Source organism: Rattus norvegicus, chromosome 12, assembly GCF_021556685.1.
Source record: "Rattus norvegicus strain SHRSP/BbbUtx chromosome 12, alternate assembly SHRSP_T2T, whole genome shotgun sequence".
NCBI lineage: Eukaryota > Metazoa > Chordata > Mammalia > Rodentia > Muridae > Rattus > Rattus norvegicus.
Window position 1 is genome coordinate 48,302,566 of NC_141545.1, and position 14,495 is coordinate 48,317,060.

General features: G+C 48.2%; 2 protein-coding genes across 4 annotated transcripts; one reads left to right on the forward strand and one right to left on the reverse strand.

The window, feature by feature from the left end:
* Positions 1–18: 18 nt before the first annotated feature.
* Gatc (glutamyl-tRNA amidotransferase subunit C) lies at positions 19–8,004 on the forward strand. Of its 2 annotated transcripts, NM_001108339.1 has the most exon segments (3): positions 19–335; positions 5,245–5,348; positions 6,450–8,004. In NM_001108339.1, coding segments are annotated over 3 exon segments (468 nt in total). In that variant the 5' UTR covers positions 19–27; the 3' UTR covers positions 6,506–8,004.
* Positions 8,005–8,161: 157 nt separating this feature from the next.
* Srsf9 (serine and arginine rich splicing factor 9) lies at positions 8,162–14,418 on the reverse strand. 2 transcript variants are annotated; one of them, XR_015633939.1, is made up of 4 exons: positions 14,113–14,418; positions 9,650–10,728; positions 8,919–9,091; positions 8,162–8,674 (listed from the first exon to the last, which is right to left on the reverse strand). XR_015633939.1 is itself a non-coding variant. In NM_001009255.1 (4 exons), the coding sequence occupies exons 1-4, from the start codon at positions 14,298–14,300 to the stop codon at positions 8,531–8,533; spliced, it is 666 nt and encodes a 221-aa protein (NP_001009255.1). In that variant the 5' UTR covers positions 14,301–14,363; the 3' UTR covers positions 8,162–8,530. The 2 variants fall into 2 exon arrangements, 1 of the variants encoding a protein (NP_001009255.1); NM_001009255.1 differs by having other exon boundaries at positions 10,568–10,728; positions 14,113–14,363.
* Positions 14,419–14,495: the final 77 nt, after the last annotated feature.

Here is a 14,495-nt window from a genome sequence, read left to right on the forward strand (position 1 = left end):
TGTCGCTACGGAGGCCGAGAAGCAAAGATGTGGGCACAGGCGGCGAGGGTGCAATTTCGGGCTCCTCTGGACCGGGGCCGAAGTTTTGCTTCCAAAGTGGGTCCACGCGGAAAGGTCCAGGCGGCGGACCCGAAGACCCAGGCTCCACGCCTAGTCCCGGAGGGCACCGATCGCGTGTCCGCCGCGGTAGTCGAGCATCTGGAGCGGCTGGCACTGGTGAACTTCAGCAGCCGCGAGGCGGTGGACCGGCTAGAGAAAGCCGTGGCCTTTGCCGACCAGCTGCACGCCGTGGACACCGACGGGGTGGAGCCCCTGGAGTCGGTTCTGGAGGACAGGTAAGCTCCCGGCTGCGGCCTCGGCGTCTTGACTCGGGCACCTTGGAGGCTGTTTCAGATTCTTTGCATAATTGGAAATTTGTCAGGTCACCGCGAGGATGGCTTCACTCTTCCCCTAGTTCATTATAGATCCTGTCACTCCCGTTTAGAATCCTCTAGTCTTCCCAGTCTCGATGTAAATAGGAACAAAGTCCGAAAATCCCCTACTTCATAGAGCCCCTACCACCCTCTCGGGTGTACTGTTCCTTCAGGACCCGCCTCCAGCCTGTACCGGCTTACTAACCACGTTCATTCCCTCTAAGGTGTTTTCACTTGCCTACCTGAGCATCAGATTAAATAGCTGAAGAAATATATATATATATATTTACACATATATACATATATATATTTATATATATATATATACATACATACATACATATACATATATGTATGTATGTATGTATCTTCAAATCAGTTTTATGCTAATATGGGACATCCAAATAACAAGTTATGCTTCACCTGTTTTTGGAGATAGAATCTGGCTGTTTCATCAGTGCTAATTATAAACCTGTATTACCCACGTAGCATCAGTTTCAGGAAATCGGTGAAATGCTTTGCGAAGTTTAAATCGTGTTAGTCACCTGTTCTTCTCACCTTCCAGTCTGATTCCTTCCGGTCTTTGATCTGATGCTCAGATGCAGAGAAGTTATCACTATTTGCCTAACATTACCCCGCACCTCATTACCCAGTACTTCGCAGCGGTTGACCTGATGTCATTTCCCCATCCAAGATCTTCAGAAGATGTGGCACTGCTCCTGAAGCCAAAAAAAGTTTGCTTGAGGCCTGCAGGCTCTTGGTTGTCAGTCTCTGCCCATCTCTCCAAGCCAGCACTGTCATGCTTTCAGCTTCCAGAGTTCTCCCTCCGTTACTTTTTTCCCCACAATTTTCAGTCCTTGCTTTTACCAGCTCCTTATCCCACCTACTTTTCTCCTACTAATTCTCCTTTCTTTTTTTTTTTTTTTGGTTCTTTTTTTCGGAGCTGGGGACCTAACCCAGGGCCTTGCGCTTCCTAGGTAAGCGCTCTACCACTGAGCTAAATCCCCAGCCCCGGATTTTTTTTTTAATGTCTAGCACTGCATAAATACTTGATAAATGCTCAAATAAACATTTCATTAATTTATTTGGGGAGAAAATAGAATCAGACAGGAGTCGGCAGTGGTGGTGATGGTGTGGTGGGTTCAGCGGGTGAGGGCAATTGCTACCAATCATGATGATCTTAGTTTGATCCTTAAGACCCACATGGTGGAAGAGAACTGACTTGAACAAGTTGCCTTCTGACTTCCACATACACCATAGTACACATCTCTGCGGCATACAAAATTTTAGAATTGTAATTTTCAAGAGTCAGGATTTCTTGTCTTCTAGGAGAAACTAAAGAAATGCACTTGCGGGCTGGAGAGATGGCTCAGTGGTTAAGAGCACTGACTGTTCTTCCAGAGGTCCTGAGTTCAATTCCCAGCAACTGCATGGTGACTCAAAACCATCTGCCACAGGGATCCGATGCCCTCTTCTAGTGTTTCTGAAGACAGCTACAGTGTGCTCATATATAATGAATAAATAAATCTTTTTTTAAAAAAAAAAGAAATGCAGTTGCTAAAAAGGGAAAAGTAAAAAAAAAAAAAAAGACAAGCAATATTTGTCATGTAGTGGCTGGAATTTGAGCTTGTTGTTTTATTTTATTTTTTTTTTTTTGTTCTTTTTTTCGGAGCTGGGGACCGAACCCAGGGCCTTGTGCTTCCTAGGCAAGCGCTCTACCACTGAGCTAAATCCCCAACCCCGAATTTGAGCTTGTTATTGTCACTCAGTGGCCTGAATTTCTTACCATAAATTTTGTCGTTTTAGGTTAATGAGTCCCACTGGTCATTTTAATATGACATTTGTAGGACTACAAAAAAAATAGGCCTCATGAGTCCCAGCCTCTCAGGCTATAGACTTCAGTGCGCTTTTAATCTTTAACTGTATGTGCCTGAGAGTCTAGCACATGTGTGCAAGAACCCACAGAGGTCGGAAGAGGGTGCCTGTGCAAGCCCCTGGAGCTGGAGTGTCAACCTCCAGGTTGGTACAGGAACCAAACCCAGGCCCTCTGTAAGAGCTACATGCTCTTACCTCATAAGCTGTCTCTTGAGCCCCTGACTTGTTTTAAATGCTTGTCTGAACTGGACACATCCTAGTAACGATAGGAGATCAGCAGTTTTAGCACCAGCCATAATTGCAGTAAAAGCCCCAACTGGCTAGTAGACGTCTACATATTAATAATGTATTATTTGAGTTGATCTAAAAGGCCTTAATGTACCTGTGTTATAGGCTAGGAGTTTGTATGCAATATCTCAGTTATCATATATGACTTAGATGATTTGGGAAAGCAAAGAGTGCCAATTCCATACAAGAAACAGGCTCAGAATTTCACTGGAAAAGCCAGGACTTGGGACTTAGAAGCCTTAACTCTCAAATGCAGGGACCAGCTTTACTGACATCTCACTGCAGTCAACTACTTCAATACTTTATTCAAACACACACTAGGCGGCTCTGTGGATGAAAGCACCTGGGACCCGAGTTCAAACCCTGGAAACCACAGCACATAGTGGAAGGAGAAAACCAACTCCTCCAAGTTGTCCTGATCTCCATATAGGTACTGCAGCACGTAAACACACACAGAACTTTTAAAACAAGCTTTTTTTTAAAAAAAAAGATTTATTTATTTTATATATGTGAATACACTGTCATTGATTTCAGACACCAGAAGAGGGCATCGGATCTCATTACAGATGGTTGTGAGCCACCATTTGGTTGCTGGGAATTGGACTCAGGACCTCTGGAAGAGCAGTCAGCGCTCTTAACCGCTGAGCCATCTCTCCAGCCTCAACAAGCTTTTTGCAAAGGAAGTATTCTACCTCTGAGTTTTGGCTGGAACAAGACAACTAAACTATCATTCTAAGTCTGTAGCAAAGTAAAGACAGAAATGGGAGGGGAAGCTTTGCAGATACAAGTTGCAAAGAGGCCATGAGTCGCAGAAGCAGTGATCCAACTGTTGGGACAGTTCAAGACCCAGCAGCACATGCAAAGTCAACCTCCTCTCTCTGCTGCCAAGAACTTCCTGCTGCTGGGGTGAATCACTTGTCTGCACTTTCTTTTTTTTCGGAGCTGGGGACCGAACCCAGGGCCTTGTGCTCGCTAGACAAGCGCTCTACCGCTGAGCTAAATCCCCAACCCCTTGTCTGCACTTTCGTGAATGGAGACAAATAGTTCCTAACCTCTTTTCAACCAGGATTCCACACTAGAACTAGGACACTGAAAGAAAGAAAACTAGAAAACACTAGTTTTCATTCCTCACAGGAAAGTGCATAGCTTGTGTTAGTCTAGATGCCAAGGAAAGATGATGGTTGGACTGGAGAGATGGCTCAATGGTTAAAAGCACTGTTCTTCCAGAGGACCCAAGTTCAAGTCCCAGCAACCACATGGTGGCTCACAACCATCTGTAATGAGATCCAATGCCCTCTTCTGGTGTGTCTGAAGACAGCTACAGTGTACTCACATATATGAAATAAAATCTTTAAAAAAAGACAATGGGTTATGCCCTTAGAGCACTGAAACTCATTACAGTGTGATACGGCTGCCGCTGTCTTGAGCTGTCAGCAGGTCAAACTAAAGGAGCCTTGCCCGCCTCAGGCTCCGTGACTTTGTTTTGAAGGAGGTAGTTCACAAGGTCCTATCTGTCCCCAAGACTTACCGCCCGTTAACTGTTGCTGGGAGAGGCTTTGTTTTTCCTTTCCTGTGTTGTAACTGTCCATAAAGTTCTTCGTGCTCCCATAAGTAACCCGTTAAACCAGTTGCTTCACTAACGAGGCTTGGGTCTGTCATGGTGATTAGGTGTTTGCTGCTCTTCCTAGGAAATCCTCACTCAGCAGCTGTCTGCCCTCCACCCGTGATGCACCTGCCTGAGCCTCATGTGTGTGCCACCATACCTGCCTATGACATTTACTGGAGATGGGTGTGAGTGCATGTATGGAGGGGGGACTGCGTCTCTTCCATTTGGATCCTAAGAATCAAACCTCACTTTGCCGGAGCCCCTTTCACTGCTCCACTTTGTTTAAACAAACGTTTTGAGGCTGACTGGATGGCTCAGTGGTTTAATGTGAGAACTGTCACGCAGAGCACCCAGCACCCAAGCCAGGCAGGTGGCTCACAACTGTCTCTAACCCTGACTCCAGAGGATCTGATACCTTTGGCTTCCATGGGCACCTGTGCTCATGTGCACACACCCACATAGACACATACACACATTAATAATAAAAATATAGGGGTTGGGGATTTAGCTCAGTGGTAGGGCGCTTGCCTAGCAAGCTCAAGGCCCTGGGTTCGGTCCCCAGCTCCAAAAAAAAAAAAAGAAAAGAAAAAAAAATAAAATAAAATAAAAATACAAAATTTTAAACGATCACATTTGATGTTTATAAAGAAAACTTAAATCATAGAGGTGATAAGTACTCTGTGGTGTTAGGACTTGATTTCATTGGATCCATCCATTTGATTCAAAGATCTATGCTCTTGGCCATTCTCCAACAGAACCCAAAGTCCCATAAAGACCAGGGCCACCTCCACATGGTGCACCTACAGTTTTGATGCTTTCTCTCCCCTCTGTGTTAGGGACTGAAGTCAGGGCCTCACATACAGCAGCAGTCATTGGACCACTGGCCTGCCCCAGCTCTCTGGTCTACTTCTACCACAGCACTCCTACACAGGAACAGTGACCACAGCAAAGACTGCTCTGCCCTCCCCTCCCCAAACACCCATCTCCTCCTTAGGGGTCCTGTCCCTCTGTGCTCTAAAGCCTCAGGTCTATCAAACTAACTCAGGCCTTTGGGTGTTGCAGATGTCTCTACCTGAGATCTGACAAGGTAGCCGAAGGCGGCTGTGCAGAAGAACTACTACAGAACTCAAATCACGTTGTGGAGGAGTACTTTGTGGCCCCCCCAGGTATGTTACCCAGAGTGCTTCAGACATTCTTGCTGGAGACATACTATCTGAACGCAAAAGGACAAAGTGCACAGTGGTGGCATTGTACATGACAAATGTCCAGGAGTCACACTGAAAGAGAGGTACAGGAGTAAGGGTGTGTGCAGCGGACAGCACGTCTCTCTGCACCTGGAAGCCTATCTACAGGCACAGCCGGCCTTCCCTGGTGCTGTTCTGGGGCCGGAGTAACCGGAGCCTGTTTGCTTGGAGAATTAAGTATGTGACATCTGTCTGACACTTCAACTTTATTGCCAATCATTTCAAATAAGAAAACAGTGCCACATGAGCCAGCCAAAGCATGCCTCCTGGTGTAGCAACCTGCATTTCCAACCTCACTGTACAGAGTTTAAAACTGTTTATCTCCTGTGCATGAGTCCTCACTCAGCCTCCACATCAGACACCAACACCAGACAGTCAACAATAAAGCCTATTAGCAGAAGGATGGAAATCTAAGCTAACAGGCTGGAGAGGTGGCTCAGCGGTTAAGAGCACCGACTGCTCTTCCAGAGGTCCTGAGTTCAATTCCCAGCACCCACATGGTGGCTCACAAGCATCTATAATAGGATCCGATGCTTTCTTCTGATGTGCCTGAAGACAGCGACAGTGCACTCATAAATAAAAATTAGTAAAAAAAAAGAAAAGAAATCTAAGCTAACAAGCTTATGGGCTAAATTCTTAACTATACTGTGTTTGCCTGGTTTGGCTAATTACAACCTTGCCATCTCAGGGCCAGCAGTTGCTACTACTTCGTGACATGTCCTGGCACGGAGGTTGTCTTTCCCTCCTTTTTTTTTTTTTTTTTTTTTTCTTTTTTTTCGGAGCTGGGGACCAAACCCAGGGCCTTGCGCTTCCTAGGCAAGCGCTCTACCACTGAGCTAAATCCCCAGCCCTGTCTTTCCCTCCTAAGGCATGGATGTGGCTCCGCTCTGAACGGTCCCCAATGCTTGAGTTAGGAAAAAGGATGGCAACTTACTTCTGCTTCGCCATGAGATCCACGTGACCAGTTAGTGCAGGAGAGCCAGCTGGACAGCAGCTCACACTAATCTTCTTCTTTTCAAACAGGTAATATTCCTTTGCCAGACATGGTGGGCAAGGTCCCTTCTTCCACAGCAGAGTAGCTGTTCTGGGAGGGGTACCCTGTCAACATGGTGGACTCACATGGGTGGCCATCTGCTACTGTGAATTCTAGCATAATGGACATTTACCACTTCCCCGTAATTGATCTGAAGACAAGAGCTAGAAAACTCAGCTAACGGAAAACTACAAGCCCCCTTCGTGGATGTGGATCAAATGCTCAGGCCTGTTCTGTATGGAAAACATCTTCCTCCTTTGTCTGCCCCTAAAAACACTACCTTGTCAAAACGTATCCATGTGGACTTTTCTGTTTACATGTAAGACACAGATGACCTGTGTTGCTTTTCCACCACCCCGTGGAGAGCCAGCCCATCACCATCTGTTTCTGGGTACCCACCCACCTTATTCCTACATAGGGCTTGTTTTATGGCTAGATTTGAGTAATATCAAAGTAAACTACAGCGTGGGATCTCCTCATTCAGAATCATCTTTCTTTCTCAGAAAGCTATCCAATCCCCACTTCACACTCAGTGTCCATGAACAGAGACCCTCTCACACACTGTGTACGTGAACACCGGACACCACCCCACCCCCACCCCCATACACCATGCATATGAACACCAGCCACATAGTTCCTTTCTGAAAAGAGATCTTGTAAAACCAGCCCTGGGCCAGTTTTCATCCTTCTCTTTCCTTTATCTGCAAGGTCTGTGTCCCCCACCCCCTTGTTCAGATAGGGCCTCTGCACACATCAGGCTGGCCTTGAGCACACTATCTCCCTGCTGCAGCCTCCCAGCACAGGGATGGGAGGCATGAACCCCTCAGTGAACTAGTGCAAGCAGTTTCCTTTACAGCCTCAGTTCTGCATTGGAAGAACTCCACATCTGGATTAGAGATCCCTCAGTGACTGAGAACTTCTAACCCAGGTGTGGTGGCTCCCGTCTTTAATCCCAGCACTTGGGAGGCAGAGGCAAACAGAGCCCTGAGTTCAAGTTCAGTCTGGTTTACAAAGCCAGAATTATTCTAAGAAACCCTCTCTGGAAAAGAAAAAAGCAGAAAAACAAATAAATAAAAGCCCAGAATTTCCTGATCTTCGGTCTGAGCTGAGTCAGGCTCTGACCGCCTAGAATTCCAGCTCTGCAGAGGCTGATGCTGTCTTTCTGGTCTCTGAGGCACTAACACACATGTGGCATAAACATGTGAATAAAAACCAATCTTAAAAAGAGTCTGGGGGTTGGGGATTTAGCTCAGTGGTAGAGCGCTTGCCTAGCAAGCACAAGGCCCTGGGTTCGGTCCCCAGCTCCAAAGAAAAAGAAAAAAAAAAAAAAAAAAAAAAAAAAAAAGAGTCTGCCTGGGCTGGAGGGATGGCTCAGTGGTTAAGAGCACCCGACTGCTCTTCCAGAGGTCATGAGTTCAATTCCCAGCAACCACATGGTGGCTCACAACCATCTGTAAGGAGATCTGATGCCCTCTTCTGGTGTCTGAAGACAGCTACAGTATACTCATATATAATAAATGAATAAATCTTTAAAAAAAAAGAGTCTGCCTTTGGTGTTGAATTTTAAAATCACCATCGTTACTCCAGTAAAGTGATGGTGTCTCTGCTCCTTTCACACTGGTTTGACAACTCACGGTAGTGCTCTTTGGTCAGTGCCTGTCAGATGAAACCTATGTACTCAATCAAAGACAACTACACACAATTACTAAACATTTAAAATATATTTCTAAACACAGTGGGCGACTCGGCCGTGTGGCTGCTGATGTCCAGAGCAGAGCAGCCCATAAAGATGCAGCACTGATCTCTGTCCCATAATCAGGGGTGAAAAATATACAACTTGTCCCTGAACCAAAGCCATGACTTCTATCTCTGCAGTCTAAAACATGTCCCTGCTAGCACAGTGGCTCTGGTCGAAATTACGTAGCTCCTTAAAAAAGAAAAAAAAAAGGGGGGGGGAGGAGAAATTAAGGACTTTCCTAAGACACTAAGTTATCGATCTGGAATGTAGACACTGAGCACAAAGCAGCTCAGCTCTTCAAAAAAACCTGAAGAGAGCCCTCCCGCCGCCTCCTCAGTAGGGCCTGAACGGAGAGAAGTAGTGTGGCGAGCCCCGGCTTTGGTATGGAGAGTCACGGCCCCTGGACCCCGACCGCGACCTCGAGCAGCCATAGCTGGTGCCCCTCTCAGGATACACCCGGATGTACGAAGTCTCACCCTGAAATCCAAGCAAACGGAAAAGGGAAGAATCAGTAATGAGCAAAGGCCCTGGCAGTCGCCTCACTACACTTCCAGTGTTACACACACGGTGGTACCCGTACTCCCCACCTCAAACAGAGGATGTATACAGAGCAGCCCCTCCGCTCTGTTCACTGTGGACAGGCTTCAAGGTACCATCAAGTGGAAAAGCACCACTCATGGCCACTGCTGAATCAGACTCAATAGAGGCGCCACGAACCCACCTCGTGAGAGCGGAATTTGGTGTCATCCAGTTTCCGCAGAGCATATTCCATGTCTTCTTTCCTCAAATATTCAACCATCCCCATTCCGTCCTTCTGTACGTCTGCGTAACAGACATCCCCAGCTTCGCGCATGTGATCCTTCAGGTCCTGCCAGCTGCCGGATGGAGGAAGCCCTGGGCAGAGAAAGGAGACCTCAGCCATGTTAACTGCCCTGCTAAGCGCTGGAAATACCTATGGTGGTCTACGCTCTGACAGCACATAATCCTTAAGGGGTCCCAAGTCACAAATCCTTACAAGGGCAGAGAATCAGAGAAATATACTGAAGTATACGGTAAACCACCGTGAGAAGCGGTCCACGTTAATTGTCCAGAGACCAAAGCTTCCCAACAAAGCAGACAAATCCTCCTGTCACAGGTTTACAACCTCTGAGAATTTACCACTCTGTGCTTCACAATCCGTGTAACACTCCCAAAACCCAGGTCCAGGTTTCATCCATTATAAAATTTATTAGTACAAAGTATTTCTTGCTGAACGTATGTTCCCCAGACATGAGTTTTGAAACAAGCCAAGTGTAGCTGAGGGAACAGCCCAAGAATCCATGTTTGTTTTTTTACAGCGAGAATGGCCAACAGAGCACAGAGTGCCTCGTTAAGAGATCACCAACATTCCTCACTACAGTGGGGGAGGGGACACTCAGATGCTAGAGCTAGTTGGGAGTCATACAACCCTACCTGATGTCATGAAAGGGACATGTGCTCCTGCTCTCAAAGGCTGTGTTTACCGCTCACAGCTCAGGGCCGCAGTCATTTCCTAATAGTTTTCTAAGCAGGATTTCAGAGCAGCATGGAGAGAAAAGAAGATAATGTATGACGTCGTGAAGGAGGGAACAGAGTCCTAGGGTTAACAGTTACAGAGGGACAAAGGAAGACAGATCCCACCACTCTTAGGCACTACTGTGACTGTGGGACAGTCACACTTTAAAAGGTGCCAGGCTCAATGTACTTCACTCCACTCAGGCCCCTCAACTCCCCTCTAACAGTAGAGGCCTCGGATCTTAACACGGGCTTGCTATTTTAAAGACACACCTGAAATCTGCATTTTACACAACTTCTGTTGACACCAGTTATAAAGAAAAGCACTATGTCCTCCACCACAACCCCCATGCTTCTATGTTGTCTGCATCTGCTCCTGTGATGTCTATGAAGGAACACTTCCGAGAAAACATTTGTAGAATTCTAGAGCCAATGCTCTCTCTCCCATCACCTTGCCCTCTCACCAGTAAGAAGCTCTAAGAAAACATGCTTATCAGGCCACAGTGGTGCACGCCTTAATCCCAGTGCTCAGGAGGCAGAGGCAGGGGGATCTCTGTAAGTTTGAAGTCAGTATGGTCTACAGTGTGAGTAGAGATGGTTTCAAAACAAAAGAAGAAATAGGTTTCCGTCCCACAAGGGCTCCATTACTTGTACGATTTCAGTCGTAGGACACCTGCCTCCTTGACTAATCAGGACTGAGCTTTTGAATGCCCCTGAGCACTGGCTATGAGAGGCCAGCATGTCCCACATCCTCAGCACTAGGCCAATACTCCTTGGACGCTAGACTGAAGCAGTGCGCACGCACACACCACCTTGTTGAATGCAGCGAGAACATACCTGAAACAAGAACTCGGAAATCTGATCGTCTTGTAGGAGGCCCGTTCCTCGAGGCTCGGGGCCACCCTCCCCGACCTCCGTAAGCCCTGGGGAATTCCACCCGGAGTCGACACTGGCCGTAGTCATAACCGTTTCTTCCATAGATGGCATCCTCAGCATCTCTGCAAGGAAAAGACTGAAATTAGTGCTGCCCAAGAGGCTGCGTGACTTCTCAACGGAGGGCGTGAGGAACTGAGCAAGGCGGGAACAGGAGGTTGGACACTAGACACAAGCTTGCCCTACCTCCGCTCAGGGGGGAGGGCCCTTCACACTATTCAAAAGTTTTGCAGCTGGGACAGCAAGATGGCTCAGCCACGACATGCACACACTCTCAAGTGCAAAATATACTTAGAAACTGGGAAATACAAACAAAAAGAAAACCAACTTGACAGTTAATGGAGGGGTCTGAATATGAGCAAAAGATGTGATGTGTACATGAGACGGCAGCAAACCAAACTCATCGTCCCAAAGGCACAACTACAGCTGTCAGGCGCGTGGGTCTTTCTCCAGGGATGAGAAGTGCAGATAAACAGAGTGGCTATACAGAGCTGACTCAGGAGCTGGCGCCCCTGCTGAGCTCACTGTTCTTCCAGGGACCAGGCTTCGGTTCTCAGCACCTACATAGCAGCTCTCAACGTCTGCAGCTCCGGTTCAGGGGGATCCTGTGCTCCTTCTGACCTATGACCTCCACTGTGCATATGCCATTCGTACCAGTTGACCATACACGTACGAATTAGTCTTTCAGGGAGGCTGATCCACAGGATTAAAATAATTGTTGATAGGGGCTGGGGATTTAGCTCAGTGGTAGAGCGCTTACCTAGGAAGCGCAAGGCCCTGGGTTCGGTCCCCAGCTCCGAAAAAAAGAACCAAAAAAAAAAAAAACAAAAAAAAAAAAAAATAATTGTTGATAGATAACTGGTTTTGCCAATGAACCGGATTTATCAAAACATGACAAGCATTTTCTCCAAAGCAGTGGTTCTCAACCTGTCGGCCCCTCTGGCAAACCTTTATCTCCGAAATATATTACTACCAACAGCAGTAGCAAATTTAGTTATGAAGTCGCAAGGGAAATACTTTTATGGCTGGAGGTCACCACCACATGGAGAACTGTTTACAGGAAGGCTGAAAACTGCATTGGCCCCTTAATAGTCTTCCCCACAAGACAAAGCTTATGGGAGAAGCCAGGTATGATGGCACACTGGGGAGGCTGAGGCAGGGAGTTGAGACCACCCTGGTCTACAAAGAAAGACCGTCTCAAAAAGTCACTACAGGGCTGGAGAGATGGCTCAGCGGTTAGGAGCACTGCTCTTCCAGAGGTCCTGAGTTCAATTCCCAGCAACCACATGGTGGCTCACAACCATCTGTAATGGGATCTGATGCCCTCTTCTGGTGTGTCTGAAGTACAGTTAGAGTGTACTCATATACATGAAATAAATAAATAATTCTTTAAAAAGTCACTGCAAACTTAAAAGACAAATGAAATGAGGGCCCGAGGATGTCCCATCAGCCAAGAGCACTTGTTGGTCCCATCACCCACATGATGGTTCTGACTTCCCTGGGCAACAGGCATGCATGTGGAGCAAACACACACAGGTAATACACACACACACACACACACACACACACACACACACACACACAAATAAATCTTAAAAAATAAAGTAAAATAAAAAGGTAAACAAGGCTGGATTCCATGACTCACGTCACCAGCAATGGGAGCCAGAGGAAAGCGGATCTCTGTGATTTCGAGTTCCGGCCAGTCAGAGCTCTAAGACCGTGTCTAAAACAGACAGCAAAGGCATCAAGGAACACGACAGTGACAGCGTTGACTGCTGGAGCGCATGTATAATGGACCCGAAGGGTCAGGCGTATTAAGGACTAAAAGCAGATTTGTATGTAAAGAATTTGAGTTAGCCGTTGAAGCTTTTTTTTATAACTCTTAATTGAGAAAAAAAAAGCCTATGTAACCGAGTTATCGAATGGACTAAGCAGGACGCTAAAAATTTTAAGCACTTCCTTTAAAACTTCCCAAGTTGAGCAGAATATAGTTCTACTAAGACGAAAGGAAAAACACAAACCATGACCATGTAACATTAATGCGCAGTAGTAACTGGGTTCAAATCCTACCTAGCTCCTCTACAAACACCTACCAACTAACTAACCTCTTGCATTAACCACAATCGCAATCTCCTCATCTGGGAAATACGGGCAGCAATCTCTGCTTCACGGGATATTGAAAATGCTAACTACGCAGCATGGCACTTGACACAGAACTTTGACTGTTCGAAATACACAATGGCACTGTTAATTAGAGCCGCGATTTCCTCACATTCGTTTGTTTAAAAAAAAAAAAAAGCTTAGGGATAAAAGTTGTGTAAGTCGGGGTTGGGGATTTAGCTCAGTGGTAGAGAGCTTGCCTAGCAAGCAAGGCCCTGGGTTCGGTCCCCAGCTCCGAAAAAAAAAACAACAACAACAACAACAACAAAAAAAAACAAAAACAAAAACAAAAAGTTGTGTAAGTCGGGGTTGGGGATTTAGCTCAGTAGTAGAACGCTTGCATAGCAAGCGCAAGGTCCTGGGTTTGGTCCCCAGCTCCGAAAAAAAAGAAAAAAAAAAAGTTGTGTAAGTCTTCAACCATCGAAGTGCGGAGTACTTCTACCGTGAACCACATCGGGTCGGCAGGCAGAGATGAAGCTCTCCTCCCAAGGATGCTGAGAAGACAGGGAACAGGTCCTTACTGACCTTACCAGGGGCAGGGACCACTGCAGTGCGGAGCTTTTCTAACCAAAGCCTACTCTCCGGCCTCTTCGGCCCGAGGGCCAACAGCATTTTGCACAACCACAAAGACCAATCTTCGGCGCGCATTTGGGGGAACCCAGCTCTCCCACATCCCCGGTACAATTAACTTCTGGAGGGACCTCCCACATCAGACGGGGATGAAATCACAGACGGCGCCCCACCCCCCCTCCCCCTGCCGGTTCAATCCCATTCCTTCCACAGGAAACCAGGCTCAGCGGGGCGCCGAAGTGGGGGACCAGCTCCAGACACCCCTTTACAGCCGCCAAAGGCAACCAGTCCCCGCCGGTTGCGTGTTCCCCCGAAACGGCGAGGGCCCAGGACCCGGGGGGGGCGGGGTGGACGAATGTCGCCTTAGGCCGAGTCCTCTGCAGGGCGGGTACCTGGGACCCGAGGCTCCCAAGCTCTGGGCCGCTCCCCTTTCGGGGCGCTTCTCCTTAGGGCGCCTTCCCAAACCGAGGAAGGGGAAAGTGCCGGTTTTTAACCCTCGTCGAGGGAAGTCTGGCGGGTCGGGGCCCTCTAATGAAGGAAGTGACAACAGGCAAAGGCTGAGGAAAAGAAGCCGCCGCCGCCTCCTCCAGCCCGGGGCGCCGCGAGGGGTGGTCAGCGGGGCCCGGAGGGGGAGGGGAGGGAGCCAGGGGGAGGGGAGGAGGGGAGGGGGCTCGGGCCCGGCGCCGGCCCGCAGGAGGGCGAGACGCGGGGATCCTCACCGCGGGTCCTCGAAGCGCACGAAGGCGAAGGGCACGAGGCCGTGCCGGTTCTTGAGCTCAATCTCGCGGATGCGACCGTACTTGTAAAACAGATCCTCGAGGTCCTTCTCACGCACGTCGGTCGGAAGGTTGCCCACGTAGATGCGCCCGTCGCCCTCACCGCCGCGCTCGTCCGCCCAGCCCGACATCCGCACCACCCGACGCCGCGGGCCCGCCGCAGCCCACTTCCCGCAGCCGCCTCCTCAGCCCGGGTTTCTCCCCCCTTGCCGCTGCTCCCCCGCGGGCTCCGAGGCGCTCAGCCGCACTGCACTGTGGGAGCGCTGCGCGGAAGCTGCAGGGGTCGGAGGACTTTAAAGCTATCTTAAAGGGGCAGGGGCCGCGAG

Bases quoted from the DNA above. Each gene is read 5' to 3' on its own strand.
- Srsf9 (NM_001009255.1), bottom strand. From the start codon at position 14,300: ATGTCGGGCTGGGCGGACGAGCGCGGCGGTGAGGGCGACGGGCGCATC. The intron at 10,729-14,112 runs GTGAGGATCCCC...TTTTCCTTGCAG, and splicing joins GTGCGCTTCGAGGACCCGCG to AGATGCTGAGGATGCCATCT. The intron at 9,092-10,567 runs GTATGTTCTCGC...TTCTCTGCCCAG, and splicing joins TTTCCGAGTTCTTGTTTCAG to GGCTTCCTCCATCCGGCAGC.
- Gatc (XM_087578991.1), top strand. From the start codon at position 28: ATGTGGGCACAGGCGGCGAGGGTGCAATTTCGGGCTCCTCTGGACCGG. The intron at 336-4,264 runs GTAAGCTCCCGG...TGCTCTTCCTAG, and splicing joins GAGTCGGTTCTGGAGGACAG to GAAATCCTCACTCAGCAGCT.